General features: G+C 39.1%; 2 protein-coding genes across 2 annotated transcripts in view; both read right to left on the bottom strand.

The window, feature by feature from the left end:
- Positions 1-21,816, bottom strand: part of asic2 (acid sensing ion channel subunit 2) — a 425,453-nt gene that overhangs the window by 290,096 nt on the left and 113,541 nt on the right. The gene's annotated exons all lie outside the window — the stretch shown is intronic.
- Positions 2,963-4,046, bottom strand: LOC148103008 (zinc finger BED domain-containing protein 4-like). The gene is made up of 2 exons (XM_087840401.1): positions 3,724-4,046; positions 2,963-3,470 (listed from the first exon to the last, which is right to left on the bottom strand). Exons 1-2 carry the CDS (start codon positions 4,044-4,046, stop codon positions 2,963-2,965), a joined length of 831 nt encoding a protein of 276 aa, XP_087696527.1.

Raw genomic sequence — 21,816 nt, forward strand, 5'->3', positions numbered from 1 at the left:
TATATCAAACTAGGAAAATGGCTAAAGTGAGGCAGCAGATTGAGCGCAGCAGTTGCTCTGGAGCATAAATTAATTTGTCCCCCCGCTTATCACAGCAATTAAGTTGTGTCATTACAGTTAAAACAGGGCAGAGCCTTTTGCTTCCTCTGTGGATGCCCCACATTTCTGTACAGCTTTTTTCTTGCATTCCTTGATGGGGGCTCCACCAAAAATTACTTACTAAACTACTGTTTTAATTATTTAACATTTACTCAACAAGCACCAATTACAACCTTAGATGCTGAAAAGTTGTCCTACAAGTGGTTCTGTGTGCAGTTTTACACACTAAGTGCAAGTAGCTTGAGAGAGATTTAACAAAGAGAGAGAGATTAGCATCATACAGGCGTAATTTTTGCACAGCATTAATGAGACAGGCTGGAGGACTACTAATGACCCTGACAGCTAGTGTAATTATCCATAGATTAATTTGCTAATAAAACGTCCACAGCTCTGTTTGCATGCATATACATGCATACGTGCACTAATGAGAGATCATGGCTCTTCTTACTACTGCATTATTAATCTTCATGAGACATAGAAGAGTAGCAGCATCATGCTGAGGAGGATGGCTGTGCTTTATAATGATCAATCAAATGTGTCACTGAGGCTCTCAGTAATAGTTTCAGCCCCCAGTCGAGAGTTCAGAAAAAAATCTGGCAGCAGCCAGCAAAATAACACTCTCAGTCTTCTGCTTGTGCTCTTTTTAACATCCCATTTACTAGAGATGTATAACCATTTGATGCAATAATCTTTTCTGTTCTGATCTGAGTCATACACCCTGTCAAACCTTGAAACAGCCATCAAAGAAGCTGTCGACACTCAGTTTTCTGCCACAGCTGGCGACCTCGGCTTGCCTGTAAAGGTCTGAGTTGTCTGCTTGTACATCACAAGCTGGAGGCTTTATGCCAACTATTATTTTCACAGTTGTTTCAGCGTGTTTCTAAGATTAACCCGAAATTAAACATTACTTTGCACCGAGTGCCTGGATTAATTCTCCATTGTTTAATATGTAGCTGTTTAAGCATAAATCTCCCCATATTAGGCTCATAAATGTGCTGAGTATTGCTGTACTTATGTTAATCTATGAAACAGTTTGTAATCCCTTCTTTATTCGAAACAACTAAATTCTTTGTCCTTGATTACAGACTTCAAGTCCAAAGCTGTGTAGTTCTTTTACATTCTGTAGTCTATGCGCATATTTCATATTTATTAAACTGCAATTAGCCTAATTGCTATATAATGCATCTTATGGATAGTCGCACACATTTACCCTGATTGCAATCAAAACAGCAAACTGTCACATGCAGATTTAAATTACTTCCAAGTTAGTGTGGAAGTCAGTAAATTCTTATGCTGCTGTTGACAGGAACTCACATTCTACTGTCCTCACACCTCATCAGTCAGTTAGTTGGGAGGGAACATAAATATGGATGAAACCAAGGGAACCAAAATTGAAAAATATACTTCAGCAGCTTAAAACTGGCAGGCAGCCGCTGATAAAACGAAGTAAAAAGTTGTTGTGAACACAAAACCAAATGGAGGGGGGAAATGAAAAGAAAATGAAAAATGTGACAGAAGACTTGGGTGAGATCTCATCCACTGCATGACTAGAATACATGTGTGGACTGGCTGAGTTTTATTGCGATCCATACAAGACAGAGGAATGTTAAAGTAAAAAAAAAATATACTTTAGCCAACAAAACAGACACACTGGGAGTAATAAGCACCATCCATCCATTCTCTTCCGCTTATCCTTTCAGGGTCACGGAGGGAGCTGGAGCCTATCCCAGCTGTGTAAGGGCGAGAGGCAGGGTACACCCTGGACAAATCGCCAGCCTGTCTCAGGGCTAATACACAGACAGAGACAACCATTCGCACTCACATTCACACCTATTCTGCAGAACATGCAAACTCCAAACAGACAGACCCCAGCCTGATGGTGGAATTAAACTCAGGACCTTTTTGCTGTGACACAACAGTGACCACTAACCACCATGCTGCCAGAAAATTAGTAACACCTTTTAAAAGTTTTGGTCAAATGAAGCAATTTAGGAAAATAGAATGTATGGGACTCTCATATGGTCTCCCCAAATTTAACACTAAACCAGTCGTTTTTTAGGAAGTCTATTCTCGCAAACTGTTGGCCTGACACATCGACTGAGAGGCAACAGACATAATATATTATCTAAAGCCAGAACAGCTTTGGTGGTTAAATATGAGTTTCAGTAACAGTGACCTCCACTTGCTAATCCTTACTATCACCATGTCCTGACGAACTTCCCGAATGTCAATAACAGTGTAGGTTGTTCAATTACTCTGTAAAGACTGGAAAAAGGAATATTTTTTAAATAGGGGATAGATGGTGACAAACGTTTTACTCAAGTTCAAGTTCAAATTTTATTCGCCACATGCAGTGGCAGGTTGCCCTGCAGTGGAATGAACCCGCCCCCGACCTTACACACACTACACAGACATCACATTCTCTCAATCTCCCGTTGGAGAACCGCGAGCTTCCCCATGATGGTATCAAACTTCCGTTCCGTGGTGTTGTCATTCTTTTGCTCAGATAGCAGATTCTGAGAACTCACAACTAAGGATGCACCGATACCACTTTTTTGGAAACGAGTACGAGTACGAGTACTTGCATTTCAGTACTCGCCGATACCGAGTACTTAATGAAAACATGATTTAAATTTACAGGTAACAGCTTTAGTCCTATAATTTAACAAAAATTTAAACAGTGCAACTCAAGTATTTTTTTCAGTTTATTGTAAACTCTGCCGCTTTGGACAACACAAGGGGCATTAATAAACATCTTTGCCATTTAGTGCACAATATTTGAATAAAATAACAACATCCACCGACATAGAACTGTGGCAGTCAGTGCAACTGAGGTATTAACATCAAGTCTAAGATGACTCACTTAATGGAGAGAAAAAGTGAGTGGCAGGTTTTTCTTTAAGAAAAGTAGCTTTTCTGCATTATCAGCAGTCAGACTGTTTCTGTTTTCATCTATAATGTGTGACACTGAGCTAAAAAGCCTTTCACTTTCCACACTGCTACATGGGGCTGAGAGGTATTTATGGGCTATTTTAGCCAAAGTGGGGAACCTGATTTTGTTGACACCCCAGTACTTAAGAGGACTGTCTTCACGAGGGCTCGGGGCCTCTCCGAGGTATGTGTCGAGCTCAATGGCAGCACCTGCTGCCAGCGGCTGTGCTGCCTGGGGCTGCTCCTTAGCGATTTCGTCAAATACAGTGTCCAGACTGCTGCTAGTGCTGGCCTGGGCCTTGAGGAACAGTTTAGCAGGAGGTTCTGCAGCTTCTGCCCGACTCCCCTCTGCCTCAGCTCTGGACATCATCTGCAGCTCCTGCTTCAGGTGCAGCTTGGCCTCTGGAGCATTGTTGTTAGAGAAGAAGCGATCTTTATACCTGCACAAAATTCATAAATGTATTAATATGTGGAAAAATAGGACTGATTTTAGTTTCCCCATAACCACTGTGACAAATGCCAGCCATTTGACTTTCTGGTAGTAATAAGGAAAATGTATTTCATATTATATATATTGCATACATTTGTATTTGTGTATTTTAGTTACAAATATATAATATTTCAGATGTAAAATAATCTTACATTTAGTACTGTAGCTATACTCATTAAATACCTATAGCACACAGACTTTACCTTGGGTCGAGTATGGTGGAGATGAAGTATAGTGGGTCACTGAAGTGCTTCTTGACAGCTGCCAGTAAGGTTGCTTTCATTGTCTTGACGCCGTGGTCCTCGTCTGTTTCTCTGTTTAGAAGTCTCACTAGCACAGTCACAGCTGGGATGACATCAGAGGCTAGCGCGTCGTAGCTGCTCACTTTTTTAGTTAGTTCCTCAAAGGGGGTGAGGATGGCAACAGTCGTCTCCATAAGAGCCCATTGGTGAGCGGTGAGATAGTCAGGGAGTTCGTGCTCGGACACGCCCAGCCCTCGCTTCTGCTCAATGAGGGACTGGAGCATGTAATACCTGCTGTTCCAGCGCGTCGGTACGTCCTGCTGCAGTCTCTTTATTGGCTGGCTGAGCTGTCCCTGAATGTCCTCGAGGCAGGAGTAGGCTAAGGCGGAATGTTTAAAATGCCCAACTATTTTCCGTCCCACTGCTATAACATCAGCTATGCTCCTCTGTGCTAATAAGCGTGGGTAAATAAGCGTGGGTAAACTCTTTGTACTCGTTGTCGTGTTGGGATTTTAGGTGCTTGATTAAATTACTTGTGTTAAATGCGCTACCTTTTGAGCCTCCTCTGGGCAATTTCGCTGAGCACAATTTGCAGTCCGCCTTTGTTTTCGCGTCTTCGTTCACTTTGAAATAGTTCCACACGGCTGACTTGTCTCGCCTCGCCTTCTCCCAGCTCTGAGATGCAGCCGGGGCCTGGGGGCGGGCACTCGGCGCCTGTGATTAACCCCTTACATGCCGCTCAAACATAGACAGGTCTCAGACCGTGGTATCGGTCCTCGGTATCGGGGACTTTTAACGAGTACGAGTACTTTAGAAAATGTGGTATCGAGGCCGATACCCGATACCGGTATCGGTATCGGTGCATCCCTACTCACAACTGCAGTGAGCTGTTCTGCGATGTAATCCAACTTTCGCTCAAAGGTGTCATTTTGAGCAGGCCTCTCCTTGATGTAACCCAGTATACGCTCGGAGGTGTTATTCTGAGTCTTCACGGCAGCTGTAAGCGTCTCCAAGGTCTTAACCATGCTGCCATCAATGAGCCCGTTCTGAGAAGTCGCGCCTCGTCCCATCGTTTCAATCCCAGCGGGCAGCCTTGGGGGGGGTTTGAACAGCCGGTTCCGCTTTCTTAATTCTCCGATAAGCCAGGGCCAAGCCAGCTCCGATCAGCAAGAACCCTGTTATCATGGTTCTGAATAGGTAGATATCTTCAGCGTCCTCGATCGACAGTCCCGCCAGGCACACGATCCTCCATTTCTGCCACCTGTCCATCGTGTATCCGGCAGGGAAAGTCCCTCTTGGGGACTCGGGCTCTCCCGAGCCCAGACTTCTCATTGAGAAAAGGGTGTCACAATAGCAGTCAGAGACCAGTTGATCAAATCCATAATTCTCTTTTAGGTTTAGAGAACAGACTGTGAGAGAGTGTTCCAGGGAAAAGTAATACACACGAGACAAGACAAGGACACAAGAGGCTAAGCAGGGAAGATAAGGGGAAGGAGGAGAGGAGAAAAAGTGCGACTGCCTTCGCCGAGAGCCAAACGACAAAACTCACTCCCTTTGGTGATCATTTCCAACATTTTAGCTTTTAGGTGAAATATCTCAAACCAGTAATGGACTGTGACTCTGATTTAGCATCTCTATTGGGTCATTTTTACTTTTTAGATCTTCAAGATGGATAGCACAAACCAGACTCTGATTTTCACATAATATCAGATTATACCTTTGGTGATGATCTCTTTACTCATCTTCTCTGCTACTTGATACAAACTGATTAAATGTGCCTGATCTCAATTTCACGGTCATCTTTTCATGCACCTCTGGACCTTTTGGATCAGGGCTGCTATTTTTCAGCTCTCATCACTAACGATTCAAGTGAGTCTGAAACAGAAGTTGGTTGCTTCCTCCAGAGGTTTAAAGTACAGCTTTCCAGAGACCAAACTAGAAGTAGGATTGGAACAGCTGTCTCCACATGAAAGTGACTTTGATTGGCTGGCATTTATAAAGCATATGAGGATTGTGTGCAGGAGTGTTTGAGTCTCAGAAGTTGGTTGCTTTCTCCAGAGGTACACCAGTGCTTTGGATCAACAACCTCAAGTCAACAGTGTCCTCTGTGTTTTATTTTTCTTCATTGAGTCGGGTGTTTTTTCCCCAAGCACATCAATCCGCTTTGCAGCATAAAAGGTTTCTACATGTGCGTCACACCTCAAACAAGGCTACGTTTCTTATGAAAGCAAGACTGGGAATCCTAACATTCATCACGATCGTTGCAGCAAAAGAAAACAAATCGGCAGCTTACACATGGGCTCTTGTATTGTGGTTGTAACTGAGTTGGAATTAAAAAAAATCTGTGAAGTAACTGAACTGATTTATTTTGACGGTTGGAAAGAAGCAAAAAATGTCAAAGTGCCTCCCTGATCATGTGACGGCACGCATGTCTTTTGAAGATATAAATGCCACAGTACAGACAAATATGCACGCACAGAAGCTCATTCACAAATGCAGATCTGTCTATTTACACTCCCTGGGTGACATTAAACAGTCACATTCTGCCAAAAGGACAGTGCTTTCATCAAAGCGGTGACCTTCCAACACCCCACGCTCCCTCCATCACCAATAACCATCATATATACTCACTTTAACGGGTCGTGACATTTACGCACACACATGAAAACATGTGTGATGTCATGTGCGGGTGACATAAAGTGGTGGTAACCAACTTCTCAACAAGACAGTTGAACAGCAGAGCCTGCAAGAGTGTGGCAAAGTAGTCAGAGATGTTTGAGCTCTTCACCCACAGAGCGGAGACACTGCTTAAGGAGTGAAACTGCTTCATCACAGCAGGTGACAGACAAGTGGAGAAGAATCATTTTTCTCAAGTGAAAAAAACCTGAAAAGAACCTCTAATTGGCCTCCAGCATCCCAACATTTGGGCTTCATGTTTAGGGCACACACGCAAGTCGCATTTCTATTCGTTCTACTCATGAATGTTCTCCTCCGTTCAATGCACACCTTGACAGACTGCCAGGCAGCAGCAGGAGGCAGAACAGAGTGCTTTGAGCTGTGAGGAGGTTTGCTTCTCCCCCCTCTTCGTAACGCCTCGTCATTTACGTTGCTCATACATTTTTTTTGTTTTGTCAACCATCACTTTTCCTACCTCTGTTTACCACTTTCATACTAAAAAAAAAAGTGCTCACATTTCCTTTTAGACTGTTGTCTCCATCAAAGACATCTTTAAATCTCACAGCTCCATTCAAAGACAGGTGTGAAAGTGAGCTTTTGAGGCAGTTAGAGGAGCAGTAAGTACAAGCACTACACAAAACAGACAGATAACACTTAAGACAATCTGTTAAAAAAAGTTACTGTACAAGCTCCCACGTATAAAACGCGTTGCTGGTCATGCTTTTTGTGTCTCTGTCGGTGATACTCAACATCCACTAATGAGCTGCAAAAACAATGAAGTCTGCAAATCATTTCCACTGAGTCAATGTATCATATTTCTGTCTTAGCAGTAAACACAGATTATAGGTGACATTTCAAAAGACGTGACACAAATAATTCTGTTCTGCTCTCACTCTGTATTAGCACAGCAGACAGTCCTCTCACTGACTTTCTGTGTGTCCTCTGTCCCTGTGTGCCTGAGAGAAGTTCATCCTGGTCCCTACATTGTCATCTCCCTATATATTCTCTACACATCCTAGAATAAATGGTTATTATAAGCCTAAAAAAGAAAAAAATATGTCATTTTAACTAGCTCATATGGCATTAAGACCCCAGAGAGACAAAAAGTCATTTTAACAACATACTAAAATCGAATGCCAATTTTATTCTTATTGGGAATTATTTACGTCAAACCTTCTGGGACAGGAGGGTTTAAGTGTACATTTAAATGCAATTCAGGAGCAAATATTAAACTTTAATAAAATTAAACAAATAATGGGTTTTCTTATAGAACTAGACAAAAATAACATCCTGTACTGGCAGACGTGCATTTCCATGGAAATGTTAAATATGCCATTTCTTGATCACCTGCACTTACAGTGTCTAGGCAACCCAGAAGAAAAAGACTGCTAAAATAGTGGAAATAAAGGTAATGGAAACTACACTGCAGAAATGATTTAGAAATAACTGGAAAATTTTATTTTTATCTCCTCCAGCAAATCAGCCACAAATGTCAGCTTAATTAATGTGCAGAGCACGAGCATTTTTTAAAAGTATTATTCTGAGAAGTTAGACTCTACGTATTTAATTTATGTTTCGTGGAATAACTTCAGTCCTTTGGGTCTTGACTGGTATATCTTATTATCGCAAAAAATTGATTTTTAAAAACCCACACACAAAAGAAACCTTTCGTCACGGTGCAAAAACCATCACTGTCACTAGGATCACCATTACAATCATTTTGGGGTAATTTGTCCATCCTTTCACTTTAGCCCGTCATCTATTTCAGACAAAGGAGTAAAGCAGGATCACCATTACCTCAGTCAATGAGACCTTGAAAATAAATTTCTTCATTTTAAGTTTACTTAACTTAATTTCAAAATGATGAAAAAAAAAAGGTTTTAATTATTCAGTGCTGAAATTTTATCATCTCAAATAAAAATTAAAAAGTCTCAGATGCACAATTCACCCGAGCTCACCTGTAATTATGAAAAATAGAATTTAACTGACCAAATGTTGACATTATCTCATTGTGAAATACAATCTATATAAAAACTATGAGTTTTTCTCCTCTTGGATTCATGCAAAACTGCAGTTTATTATTTAAAACTGTATTGTATTTCAGAAACCTTTAAATTCGTGTTGTCAGCATTAATCTCGTTAAAATAACGTTAACGCCACGCATTAGCGCCGTGCAGCACCACGCACCTGGCGATCCGCACTAACTCGCTAACGGAGATTTGCTGCGTTAATGCGGTCATGGCGTTAACGTCATTTTAACGAGATTAACGCTGACAACACTAATTTAAATATTTAAGATGCATATTCTACAGATGTTGAATAGTAGAACTAGTGATGCTTACAATAGACATGACTGGAATAAGATGAATAAGTCAGCTGACCTCCAAAATTAATAAAATTGTTTAAATGTATGTTTCACCCTGGTAGATGTGCCATACTTTTAAATTCAGCTCATCTCGGTGGGTAATGTGTCTCCGCCTTAGAAAGCTGTTATCATAAAAGTATAATAATTACCCCTCACTGTAACCGCTCAGAGAGGTGTTAATGAGCATCACATTTAAATTAAAGAAAAAATTAAAATTAAGGAACATGCTTAAAAACGTGTGATTTTTTTATTTTTATTTTTACTGGGCTACTTGATGTCTTTGAAAAAAGTGAATTTAAGATTTCGTTTTGCATATTCATTGCACTAATCGCACCTCACACCATCTTCAATTTTCCTCATAACTAATTTATTCTTGGGGGAAAAATGCATGGTGGAAAAAAAAACTGTACAACCACTCTAGCTGTGAAATGAAGCCGTGTGTGGGCACATTTAAAAGGCAGGGAGAATCTTGTTTAGAAGCAGCATTCAGTAAAAATCTGTGAAAAAAGACGCAGAGAAAACTAGGACAGTGACTTCCCAAGGATCAAGTGGCTTGGGTTCAAATCAAGCATAAAGGCTGAGGAACAAGAAAAATATTATTCTGGGAGTAATACATTTATTAAATGATACAGCTTTACAATCAACCAAGAATGAAAACACATTCATTTTAACTGGCAAAGCTTCAGTTATCACTAAAAAAAGGATTTTTCTTCTACAAATTTGAATGATTTCAGGTAGCCTCATTACGCTCTGCACAATATGTTATCAGTCCAAAAACGAATCTCTCAAATGGGGTTGAAATTAGCATTTAGTGAAGAAGTAAGGATGGATGGAAGAATAAAACAGATGAAGATTTAGAAGAACCACGCTGGATCTTAAACAAAAGGGCACAGAAGCTGAGAAAATACTTAAAACAACTGTGCTATTCAGTCACAGTGATGTAATTTATTGTAAACACATCTCTATTATAACGGTTCGTGATTATCATAGCTTGAATACTCATCTTATGTATGCATTAAGAGCTGAAAAAGGTCAGACTTTTTGTTCCCCCCACCAAGACCACAGTGATCCGCTGAGAGCAAAGAGAAACTGCTGCCGACTTTCATGTGTCATCAGTCTGCCCATCTCTGCTGTACACTCTCCAACCATCTGTCTTCATCTTTCTCGTCAGCCTGCGACGGCTTGAAGAACTAACTTCACATGCCATTCAGCAAGGCTCTTCTCTGCACTTTCTCACAAGTGTGTCTCTATGTGAGAACAAAGTCAACAGTGCTGTTATTTGGATCTTTCCAGTGAGATGTTGTAGCAAGTAACCACAATGAAGAGTGGGAAAAAGGGCTCTTTAAGTTTGACCTCTCTGTTTCACTTTTTCACGTTCTTTTTCAGTTATGTAACCGTTGTTTGAACTTCTGACACGTGCTTTTCTTGTCAGAAGCACTTATTTCAAAGATAGCACAATGCAACAATCATTGTGCATCATTGTGCTGTTAGAACTTCTATCACTCACTTTCCCCGTGTTACAGAAAGACTCCCCCCCCCCCCCCCCCCGCCCCACACCCACACCCACACCACCTTATATTTACATAGGGTTTTTCCTCATTTAGAATTCTATCAATAAATAAACTTTATATGAGAAAAGGCTTGATCCATAATTGCAGGCTCCCTCAGCTATCATTTCTGTCAACTGCTCAGAGATGCCATGACTCATAGTGAGTGGATTGGATTTAGTCTCTAGATATGAGAGGTTTACTGCCTATAGTAGCGAAATAAAGTATCATGCACAATGATCTGAGCATGCATTTGCTCTTTAAGCAGGCTGATAGTTTTTATTGCTTCTAACGACTAAGTTCCCCAAAGTACACTTAACACTGACGAACTATTGGTAAACACTTTTTAAACCGGCTGTAGGTATTATCTGATTCTATGTTCAAGGAGTCATTTAATGCATGTATCTTATAATTTATGATTTCATATTGTTCCTTCATCTCTACAATATCTATAGTTACTACTGTATGACCGTTTCTTTTGCTAAAAACACTTTTAGTTGGATTTCAGCAAGACCTTAATCTGTATTTATTTGTATGGATTACCTCTGCTACATTACTGCCTCTTTAATCAATTTTTCTCTGTTTAAATTTCCTGATAAATCCGGGTTTACAAGCCCACCATAGAAATACTAGTTAGAGCATAAATCTGAGCATTTTCTCTACAGGGGTTTGTTAGGGTTATTGATCAATACCAATGAGTCGGCAGTTGCTTCACAAAGTAGCTTTCAAAACTCAATTTCTGGCCTATTTCTATTTGGAACAGAAATGTCCCTCTACTGCAGCAATTTTTAACTGCTCAGTGGTAGAGAACAGTGCTACAAGCAACTGCCTTCAAAGACATTTTGTTCTGAAGCCAACAAAGCAAGTTATGGGCCAAGCAGCAGCTCGGAGGACTGCAGCCTTAATTTTCCTTGTTTCCGACTCCCAGTTTTATCCGGTAAATTGACCGATTAGAGGTCTAGAGGGCGAAAAAAAATGAGTCTTTGTTGCTGCTACGGGGAAGTGCAAGAGACAGATAAAGTCCAACTGTGAGATAGAGAGGATTAGCAAGTCCCAAAGTGTAACAGATTATTGAAAGGATTCATGTAAAGGCAGTACACATCTTTTTTTTTTTACATTTTCCAATTTGTAAAGAAATTAAATACTTAGCCATAGCACATTATTAGGACTGATGCAGGGTTTCATAAAAGCAATAATTCAGAGTGAACAATTAGCTTAAAATTGTCACATTACACTCTCCATTAAGAATGTTTGTGAAGCACAACATATCCTGCACAGGTGTGAGATTTATTTGTGCCATTAGCATTTTTTTTGTTTGCAGAACAATAACCAAAAAATAAATAAATCATTAACACAGACTGCAAGCCAACCTGGACTATGTACTCTATTACTGGTTTATATGTTGTTGTTAACCAAGGAACCTTTAACAGATGTATGCAGAAGCAATATAACCTTAATATATATCCAGTCATGACAGCAAAATTTAGTCATCTTTGCAGTCACAGCAAAGCAGCCTCAAGTACCCACAATTCTATGGTGACATTCACTAGAAACTAACTTCACCAAAAACAGCATCTGTTCTGCTTGGTAACAATAACCGTGCAAAACATTTAACAGCATGCTGATTTACACAAAGGTGTTTCTTCTTTGAAACAAAATGTAAAATATTAGGGGAAACTATAGCTATTTTAGGGTGTTACTGTAGCCACTACGCTGTACTGTTTCTTTGTTTCAAATTGGATTTGCCTGGGAGTTTTCTCTTGTTTTATGAATCATTAATTTTAGTTAAAGCAACTGTCATTTAAAATCTATTAGCTGGGGCAGTTCAATCTGGATTGTACAACAAAAAGAAGCTGAACACAGCAGCATCGTAACACCGTTCATGGAAACAGGTTGACATCAACATCATAGTCAGTACTTATTACCAGGCTCATCTCTCAGCAGGGTTTTGTGGACATTTTTCTTCTAGGAAGCGTGTCGATGCTGAATTGACTATCTTGGAGATGTCCTGATCGCTCTGCATTCTGTCACACATGCTCAGATAATAACTGGAGAAACATACAAAGGTGTAAACAAAGAAAAATTAACTGGTATAAAAAAACATGTCCTCCACCCTCAGGAAAAATGGGACTACAGAGCCTATAGGAACAGTTTATAAATGATGTTTAAATAGTCTACGTTTGATGTTGAAAAGATCCATCCACGTAAAACTGGATGTCCAAAAATGACATATAAAAGACGTCACTCGGACGCAGAGATGGGCAGTAACACGTTAAAACTAATTAGTTGCTGAAATCCGATTACCTTCTCCAAGTCATGAGTAAAATAAGGGATTACTATTGCAAAAAATGTAATTAGATTACTGTAAGTTTCCCGTAAGCATGCTGCAAGACTGCGTTACTAAACCGTGATTTTGTTTGTGAGAGTGTCTCATGACAATGACGTACAAGCGTGCGACGTCCATGGCAGGAAACAAATTAAAAAGAGACTTTTTCATTTGATTCGATTTTATATGATGGTTGATGCAGAAAAAGTAGAATTGGGCTCAAAGGTCTATGGCTTTATAACGTATTCAAGCTGTGTATCATGTTTTTAAAAAGTAGCTAAGTAATAAAGTAATTACTTTTGAAAATACGTAATCAATAAAGTAACAGGAGTTAAGTTAATCAGTAATTAGTCACTAATTGCTATTTTCAAGTAACTGGACCAACACTGATCACCATGTAAGAAGCTAGATAAGAACTCCACACTATATCACTACTTCAGATACACAGCTGGTGAGGACACATTGATTGCAAACACAATGCATTGCACTAAACAACTGGTCAGTACTGACAGCACTTCTGCTGGCTAACAACACAATCCCATATTCTTGTACCACAACAAACATAGATGGAAATCAGCAGCTTGGACTGTTTACATGCTGTGACATTTGCACTCAGAAGTGTCTGTGTGAGGCAGAGCCACAGGCAAAACAAACACAGAGAACTGGAGTTCACTGAACTTTATAAAACGAAGACAACTTTAACTATTTGCATGTGTGACGCTAAGTCAGCATCACTCCTTTGATGCACAGTTAAAGACCCCGCAGCTGGTAACTTATAAAACTTGATTCCCTTAACGTTAATGTAGCGTTCCAGCAGCGCAGCAAAGCTTACTGTTAATGCTGTAATAAGCTATGAATGGTAGCATGACAATAACCTAAAGGGAAAGTGGCCAGCTCTGTTCAAGGCAGTAAACTGCCATCTGCCATGGCCTGTGATCAGCCAGTAGTTACTTTTTATTAGAGAGATGTGTGGCATACGTGGGCTACTACAAAATTATCCATCATCTTTCATTTATGCTTTTCTAACTATCGTATTTCAAAACATCTGCAGTGAAAACGTATTCTCTATGCTGAGCAAATTAACAGGGCAAGGACTGATGTCTGATTCTCATCATTTTTCTTTTCAATCCACTGGCACACACGGGACTGCGGACACTGTAGACCCAACAGTTTCCCACGTAAGGTTAGGTGATGTCCCTCAGTGGTGGTAAAGTGTGTGTTGTGAAATTGAAAGTATTTATCATTTGCAGGATTGCACAAGTTGCACAAGCCTACATAAAACTGTATCCTTTACTTCTTAAAACTTCAGTAGAGTGAAGAGACTATACAGAAGATTAGACTGACATGAAACAACATTTCTTGGGGTCTAAAATGAAGCTTACAATGTTTATCTGAGAACACGGGCACCCACACTATAGGAAACAGTGTTTTCCAGTCTATCGGGTGAAAACAAATAGCTCAATTTCAATGTGCTTCATTAAGTGCTCTTGGTGACTAGAAAATAATCAGCAATCAGAGAAGACTGGAGGCTGAGAGACTAAACACAGAAATAAATCTTGCAAAATTAAAACCATCACATCACAATGAAGACAAACAAGTGCAAGAAATTAAAGAAATCCTCCTTTTAAATCCTCTCAAACATTCTTTGAACCACCATGTCTTAACCCAATGGCAAATACTACACTGTTGTTTTCATCTGAACTAAGATGCGAGGAAATGGAAACCAATATTTTGTCCTAGAAGAAATCAGACTTCCTGTCAAACAGTAGCAAACGTACACACAATAAACATCCATGATGATTGGATTCAAAATAAATCAATAAAAAAAACAATGGAAGCAGTTGTGCTCAAAATGCACTGCTGCATTAACAGGAAGTCTTATGCTGCTTCAACTCAAAAAGAAGAACTGCAGCAGTGTGCAAGGGTCTGAGCCACTTCGACAGAGCCAGTTTCTTGCGATGTTTTAAAGTGGTCTGCTTGAGCAATAATTCTCCAGGCTTTCTGAATGTCTTTCAAAGTTTTGCTTTGCACGCTGGCTTTTTTCCTCTCCACTCATTTTCAGTCCGGCCCCTGTAGCTGAACATTTTTAGATGAATGTTTTTAAGCCCCTTTTTAGGCACTTACCAGCATGTTACAAAAACACATTCTTTAGTTGAATCTACAATAAATTCTAAAAAATAACACAAACTTCTATTTCTGCTCCAACAAAGTGAGTATAAAAAACCCATATAAACACACTATCTAACACTATCAGTCATGAGTTGGCCTCCTTGGAGCACAGTCCACACATTTGTGAAACACTGTGTCCTGAGAAGAGCTGTGGGACCTTCGTGAAACCTGGAGAATTATTCCTGAACAATAATAAAACGTACTTGTACTGGCTTTTTGTATAAGCGTTCTTATACTACAGTACAAGAAGGCTTGTCTCAGAGGATTCAAACTGCTTTCACCTTAGACAATGCATCTTCACTTATGCTTCAACAAATTGCTGCAACTATTTCCCATTTCCACAGCAGAATACAAAGAAATGGGTTGTGGATCAAGAATTTAGTAGAGAACTGCAGGTGAGTATTCTTACTTACCAGTTTCAAAGTTATAAGCTTAAAATCACGTGTGGACACCACCAACTTAAACCTGACTTCTCACAGAAAGAGCTCATCTCTGCAGCTTTGCAAGGCAATATCTTTTTTATGTCACTATCTTTATAATGACACAACGTGTTGTATGGGTCTGAATATGTCTCACCTTCAACTTTTTTAATGTGGCTTTGAGGCCAGAATTAGGTCAGTGGCATGCCTGGTCCCAGCAAGTGTGAAGGCTGCAAATATACAAAATAATAATGTGTGATAGCATGCAATTGTATTTTTTTATATGGTTTTATTTTATATGTATACTTATAACATGCAAGGATAGTTGACCACAAAAGATTCAGTACCCAACTAAATACTGAATCTTTTGTGAAACATCTACAGCCCTTTATTTCCTGGATTATAGAATTTAAATAATGGATAAAGTATTATGATATTACTATAAAGTTGACCTTTTGAGTATAAAATTTCAGTAATTTATGGATTGGATATTTTGGTGAACTTTAGTAATAACTGAATTAAGACCAAAAGTAATTTGGTGAGGTCAAAGTGACCTTTAATCACCAAAATCAATCAGTTCTCCCTTTAGTCCTCATAAACATTTGTGCAGTAATTCACGAAATTCCCTAAGGACACAAAAGAAGTTCATCGCTGATCTAAAAGTGTGGTTTGAAGATACCTGTGATGCCTGAACACACTCCTGAAAATGAAGAAAGTTGCTGTGTAAGTTACAGGCTTGCAGACAATGCAAAATTAAAGTTAATGGATACAGTGCAAAATACAGTGTAATCTACTAAAATATAACAAATACAATTTAAACAAAAAACTGAAATAAATAAGTGTCACATGCTTTCAATAGATATTATTAGCAGTCAATTAAATTGAGAAGTTGTTTGAGGGAGTGAATTTGCTTAAAGATTTATCAAATTAAGTTGGATTAGAACTGCCAGTTATGGTGGAGAGTGGACCCTGAGGCAGACACAGGCGCAGTAAACAAAACCATCATTTTTTTTAATAAAAATCAGGAGAACCAAAGTCCAAGGGGCAGAAAACTAAAATAGAAATGAAAAAACAAATGCTAGGGGAAATAAACAGAGCACAAACCCACAAAGTGACAAGAACAAAGGTAAACACAGGACTACAGGCCTTTCTCATTTCTCTAATTTGAGTTTTCTTGTCTCCTCTGTCCTCCTGCCTGTGGCCCCAAAATTGTCGGTATGTCATGCTGAAGGATGGCTTTATTCCTAAAATGGATCTGGAGGAGAGAGAAGAGAGAAAACGTACTGGAGGATCTTTACACAGATGTATCCTTTGCCCAACCATGGCAAGAGGGGCGTGCTTACAACTAGAGCACATCTGGCATTTTGTAAAGATGAACAATTAACTCCTTTCACAAGTATGTGATTTCAAAAAAATTTACATCACGATGTTGTAAAACATATCATGAAACCTAAGGGATACACCGACCCAAGTTTTTCAGTTCTGATCCAAAACAAACACCTTGGTTTAAGGTATTTATGGATAAAGAAGGCCACAACTACAAATCTGTGTGTTTAATTCAATCCACCCAGGGGTAGTTAAGCATATGCCACCCACCTAAATAGGTGGTGCAATGCAAACACATATAAGCTGTTTTTGAGTCTGCTTTTGAGTCAGGATCAGACCAATATCAGTGCATCTGACATCTGATATCATTTAGTATATCAGATGTCAGATTGTTTTATTACTATGTGCATATTAGTATTGTACAGCACTTTGGTCTACCAGGTGTGTGTAAAGTGCTATATAAATAAATAAATAAATAAATGATGATGATGATGAAGTATAGCTGTAGATGAGCTAAAACAAAACTTTCTATAATCTAGCTGTGACTCCTGTCATATTTAATTGACACCACTTTTCAGTGACACCCTGATGATTTGTGATGAGCGAGTATTTACTCACACGTTGAATTAAGCTGTTCCAGTCACTTCCATGGCCACAGGTGTGTATAATAAAGCACCTAGGCATCCAGACTGCTCATTCAAACATTTGTGAAAGAATGGGTCACTCTCAGGGGCTCAGTGAATTCCAGCATTGTTCAGTGATTGCACCACCTGTGCAAAGAGTCCAATTGTGAAATCTTCTCGATAATAAATGTTTGACAATCAACCGTTAGTGGTATGCTAACAAAGTGGAAGAGACTGGGAATGGCAGTAACAGAGTCAGGAAGCGATAGGCCTCATAAAATGCTGAAGCCCAACTTTCTAAAAAGTCGATCACTACAGACCTCCAAACTTCATCTCTTGAGCTACTGTTCATGAGATTAGCTCAAGAACACTGTATGGATGGTTTCCATGGCCGAGCAGGCGCATCCGAGTCTTACATTACTAAGCGCAATGCAAACTGTTGCGTACAGTTGTATAAGCATGCCACTATTGGACTCTAGTGCAGTGGAGAGCTATTCTCTGGAGGGAAAAATCACTCTTCTCCGACTGGTAATTCAATGGACCAGTCAGGGTTTGGCAGTAGCCAAGAGAACAGTACTTATCTGACTGCAGTGTTCCAAGTGTAATCTTTGGTGGAGGGGGGATTATTGTGTTGGGTCGTTTTTCAGGAATTGGGCTCAGCCCCTTAGCTCCAGTGAAAAGAACTCTTAATGCTTCAGCTTCATACTAAGACATTTTGGATAATTTCATGCTAACATGCCAACATTGTGGGAACAGTTCAGAAAGTTTGGTCCCTTCCTGTTCCAACATGACTGCACACCAACGAACAAACCAAGCTCCATAAAGTCGTGGATGAGTGAGTTCGGTGTAAAGAACTTGCACAGAGTCCTGACCTCTGACAGAACACCTTTGGGATGAAATAGAGCAGAGACTGCGAGCCAGACCTTATGGTCCAACATCAGCGTCTGATCTCACACACGTGCTTTGCGAAGAATAGTCAAAAATTCCCATAAACACACTCCCAAACCTTATGGAAAACCTTCCCAGAACAAGGTCGTGAAGGTTGACGAGCGAATACTGTATCTCTGTCAGGAGTGAGGCGCAAGAAGGAAACTAATCTTCAAAATAAAACAGTAATTAAATGAAAAAACAAAACTGAGAAAAAGATATTTAGCAGGATGACAGAGACAGGGGAACACAGAAAGCAGAAAACAATAAACGTTACAGAAGCAGTGAAACACCAAATGTACAAAAAGTGTACAGTACATTCTTGGTAAGGGCTACTTATTTACAATTCCTGTGTCCCCCCATTAATAACAGAAAGGTGATGATACTGCACAGCAGTTGTTTATTGCTGCTGTGGCGAAACAATCAAGTGGTAAACTCTGAAAATAACTGAAAATCAATTCTAAACACCTAAGGCTTCTGCCGCTTCACAGTAGCTTCCAGCCGACCCACACACAGACTACAAAAGTGGGGAAAAAAACAAAAAAATAAAACAAAAAATCAACCTGCATCTGCAAATTTTACAATTATGGATCAGACCTGACAACAGCCTCCACTACTGACATCACCTTCTGGAAATAAAACATCTTTATTGGTTTATGAGCCTGTGTCAAACTCACGACTGCACACTCAGCAAGTGTTAAGCGAGTGAGTCAGCTTGTGTGTGTTTCCAGCTTAGTGAGGGCGTGAACTTATCCTGTTAAGTTATCTTTCAGTGCCATTAATGAGCTCCAGATAGCATCAATCTCCATCTCCACAGTCCCGTCGGACACAAACATAGTAAAGTAAACACACAGATGAGTGATGGAGTGACAGAGAAAAGATTTTATGAGTTCAAGGGAGAAAATGTTCAGATTATTCAGAAGCAGCAGATAATGAGGTCTGATTGAGGAAGCAAGTTTATCGGAAAATGCCCCATGGTGCCAAAAGGTGCCGAAGCAATAAGCAAGGCTCCTGATAGATGTAACGCATACGCACACATACGGGAAATACTACAGGCTGTTTATGAAATGGTACGGAATAACAAAAAAAAAAGAGAATAAAGCTTCACTATTTAAAGCTGATAATAAGCATGTTTGTAAGTGCTTCCTGTCAGATGGGATGCTGTTATGTAATGCAGTTTTTCCACTCCTATCATCTTTTTTTAAACCTCCTTTAATGACATGCAGTTTATTATTTCTTTGTTTGATTTTGCTCTGTTTTGATTGGTTACCTAGTTATATGGACATTTCGCAACACAAAAACCTGGAAATTAAATGTAATGACAATTTTTTTTTAATTTTGCATTAAAACACACATATAACAGACAATTATACCAGGTTTTCTTTTGCTTAAGGAAATCATAAGAAATTTAGGGGAAAACACGCTATGAGTGAACTCTTCACTAATTACAATTTCTCATGTGCACAATGACCCAAATTGCTGTGTCTTCTGCTCAATCTGAGACCCACAGTGATTACATTTGATAAATTAGCACCCAGCTGTGTTTTCTACTGTGTCGTCTGCAGAGTATGTGCTTGTTTTTTTCATTTGTTTGTTTGTTTTGGGATTTTTTCCAATTTGTTGTAGTTTTCTGGGCTATAACTTTACTGATTTGATTTATTTCCTCTGCACTAAAACTCATTTCCAGCAGCAGCAGGCAGCTGTTTTCACTGGGGAAAAAAACAAATATAAACAAGATACACAACCCACGCACTCACACAGGAGCTGACAATGACTTAAGACTCATAATTCACCAGTTTAACACAAAAATACATTCAAATAAGTGCTCTGTCTCTGTTGGATGAATAACCAAGAAAGTTATGATTCAGAGTTATGTAGGAACAGTGAGAAGTGTATTAAGGAGACGATAATACCTCTGTCTGTTTTCATCATGGGCGTCACTATGTTTGATTAAAAAAGGTCACTACAAAATGGTTTGTCCACAATCATTCTCAGGCTCTTTGATTCTTCATCAGCAAGACAAATGCCATTTATTATTGATGTTTCAGATAAATAAGCACTGTGATACTCCAAGATTGAACTACTGTATCGGAAATAAGAACAATTGTACTGTATGTATTAGGGCTCTGCGATATGACCAAAATCTCATATCCCAATATAAGAATTCTATCGTCCGATAACGATATAAATCACAAAAATGTAACATTTTCTGTAAATTCTGTGAATCTCGTGCAGCTCGACTTGCGGGAAGTGTTTCCAGCTGCGCGTCATGTAGCTGGAGTCGAGTGTTTTAACCGATGCATGAAACGATTTTTAGACATAAGTTGTAACAGCCGCCGTTTTCTTTGTGAGTATTTATTACACGGCGTGCTGCGGGGAAAAGCCTGTTCTAACGTTTGAGTCTAAGGTTTGTTTTTTTAGCACCTGGCGGCTCTTTTTTTACTTCTCATCCGTAAATAATCTGCTCTTTCACGTGATTCAATTTATTTTGAAAAGTCTTAACAAGATCTTGAGCTTTATTGTGAAAGGTTTATGTGGAACATAAACAAGCAGACGCGCAATGGTGTTACCGTCGTTGTTGCTGACCACAACGCATAAAAACAGGCGCTTGTCCATCCCTAGTGTGGTTATATTAAATATAAGAGAAAGAGAGAACTTTAAGAAATTAATATAGCCACTACAGTGACCGTCAAAACAGTGAAAAAATATTGCTGTAAACAGTTTATTTTGCGACACCACGAAACAAACGATAGCATAAAACGTTTTTATATCGTCATCCGATGTATATCGTCATATCGAACAGCCCTAATATGTATACGTTTTTCAGTGGGTAAGAGGAACTACATTAGTGCCAAAGTCATGAGTCAATAATCTTAGACACAGTGACATTCAAAGGATTATCAAACAAGCATGCATATGTTGCATAAATATAATTTTAAGCAAGTTTATAGTACTATTTTTGTTCTGCAAAATAATCAGAAAAATAGATAATGCCACCTTCTTCTCCATAAAGAAAAACAGTCGACGCTTGCAACTGCACAGCAGCGAGGTTTGTGATGAATGAAAGGGATGAACATATTCATCAAAAAGCACCTTAGCAAAACATAAAGAAGTATATAAAAGAGACCCAGACATCGCAAGAGAAGACCATATAAAAATAAAATAGGATCCAAGCAATATGGACATCAAACTGGAAGATATACATCAAACTAAACGGGGCACCAGAAGAGTCAAATGGATGAAGGAACGACGTGAACAAGTGCAGCACAGTATAAATACGTTTTTGTGTTCATGACTAATATCCGGTCTAATTATCCCTCATCATTTAATAGTAAAGACAGGAACACAAAGTCATTAAGAGAATTGGAAACCTGATATTGATCCTGACAGCAGCATTTTCAATCATATCAAGAACAGCTGTAATTATTATCAGAAAAAAACTAAATGAAATTACAAATAGAGATCAGATGTTGTCAATAATTAATACTAATAGCAGAAGCATTTAGGGCAATTTTAATAATATTAAAGGACTTATAAAGACCCAATTTAGGATTATAGCCATCTCGAACAATTATAGCGTTTAACGGCAATTTAATAATTCAACACCGGGATAATAATTCAAGAAAGATGTGGATATAGCCTTCAGTAAATTTATAAGGATATTTAAATTATTGTA

Source organism: Neolamprologus brichardi, chromosome 4 (genome assembly GCF_056152115.1).
Source record: "Neolamprologus brichardi isolate AB-2024 chromosome 4, ASM5615211v1, whole genome shotgun sequence".
Lineage (NCBI taxonomy): Eukaryota > Metazoa > Chordata > Actinopteri > Cichliformes > Cichlidae > Neolamprologus > Neolamprologus brichardi.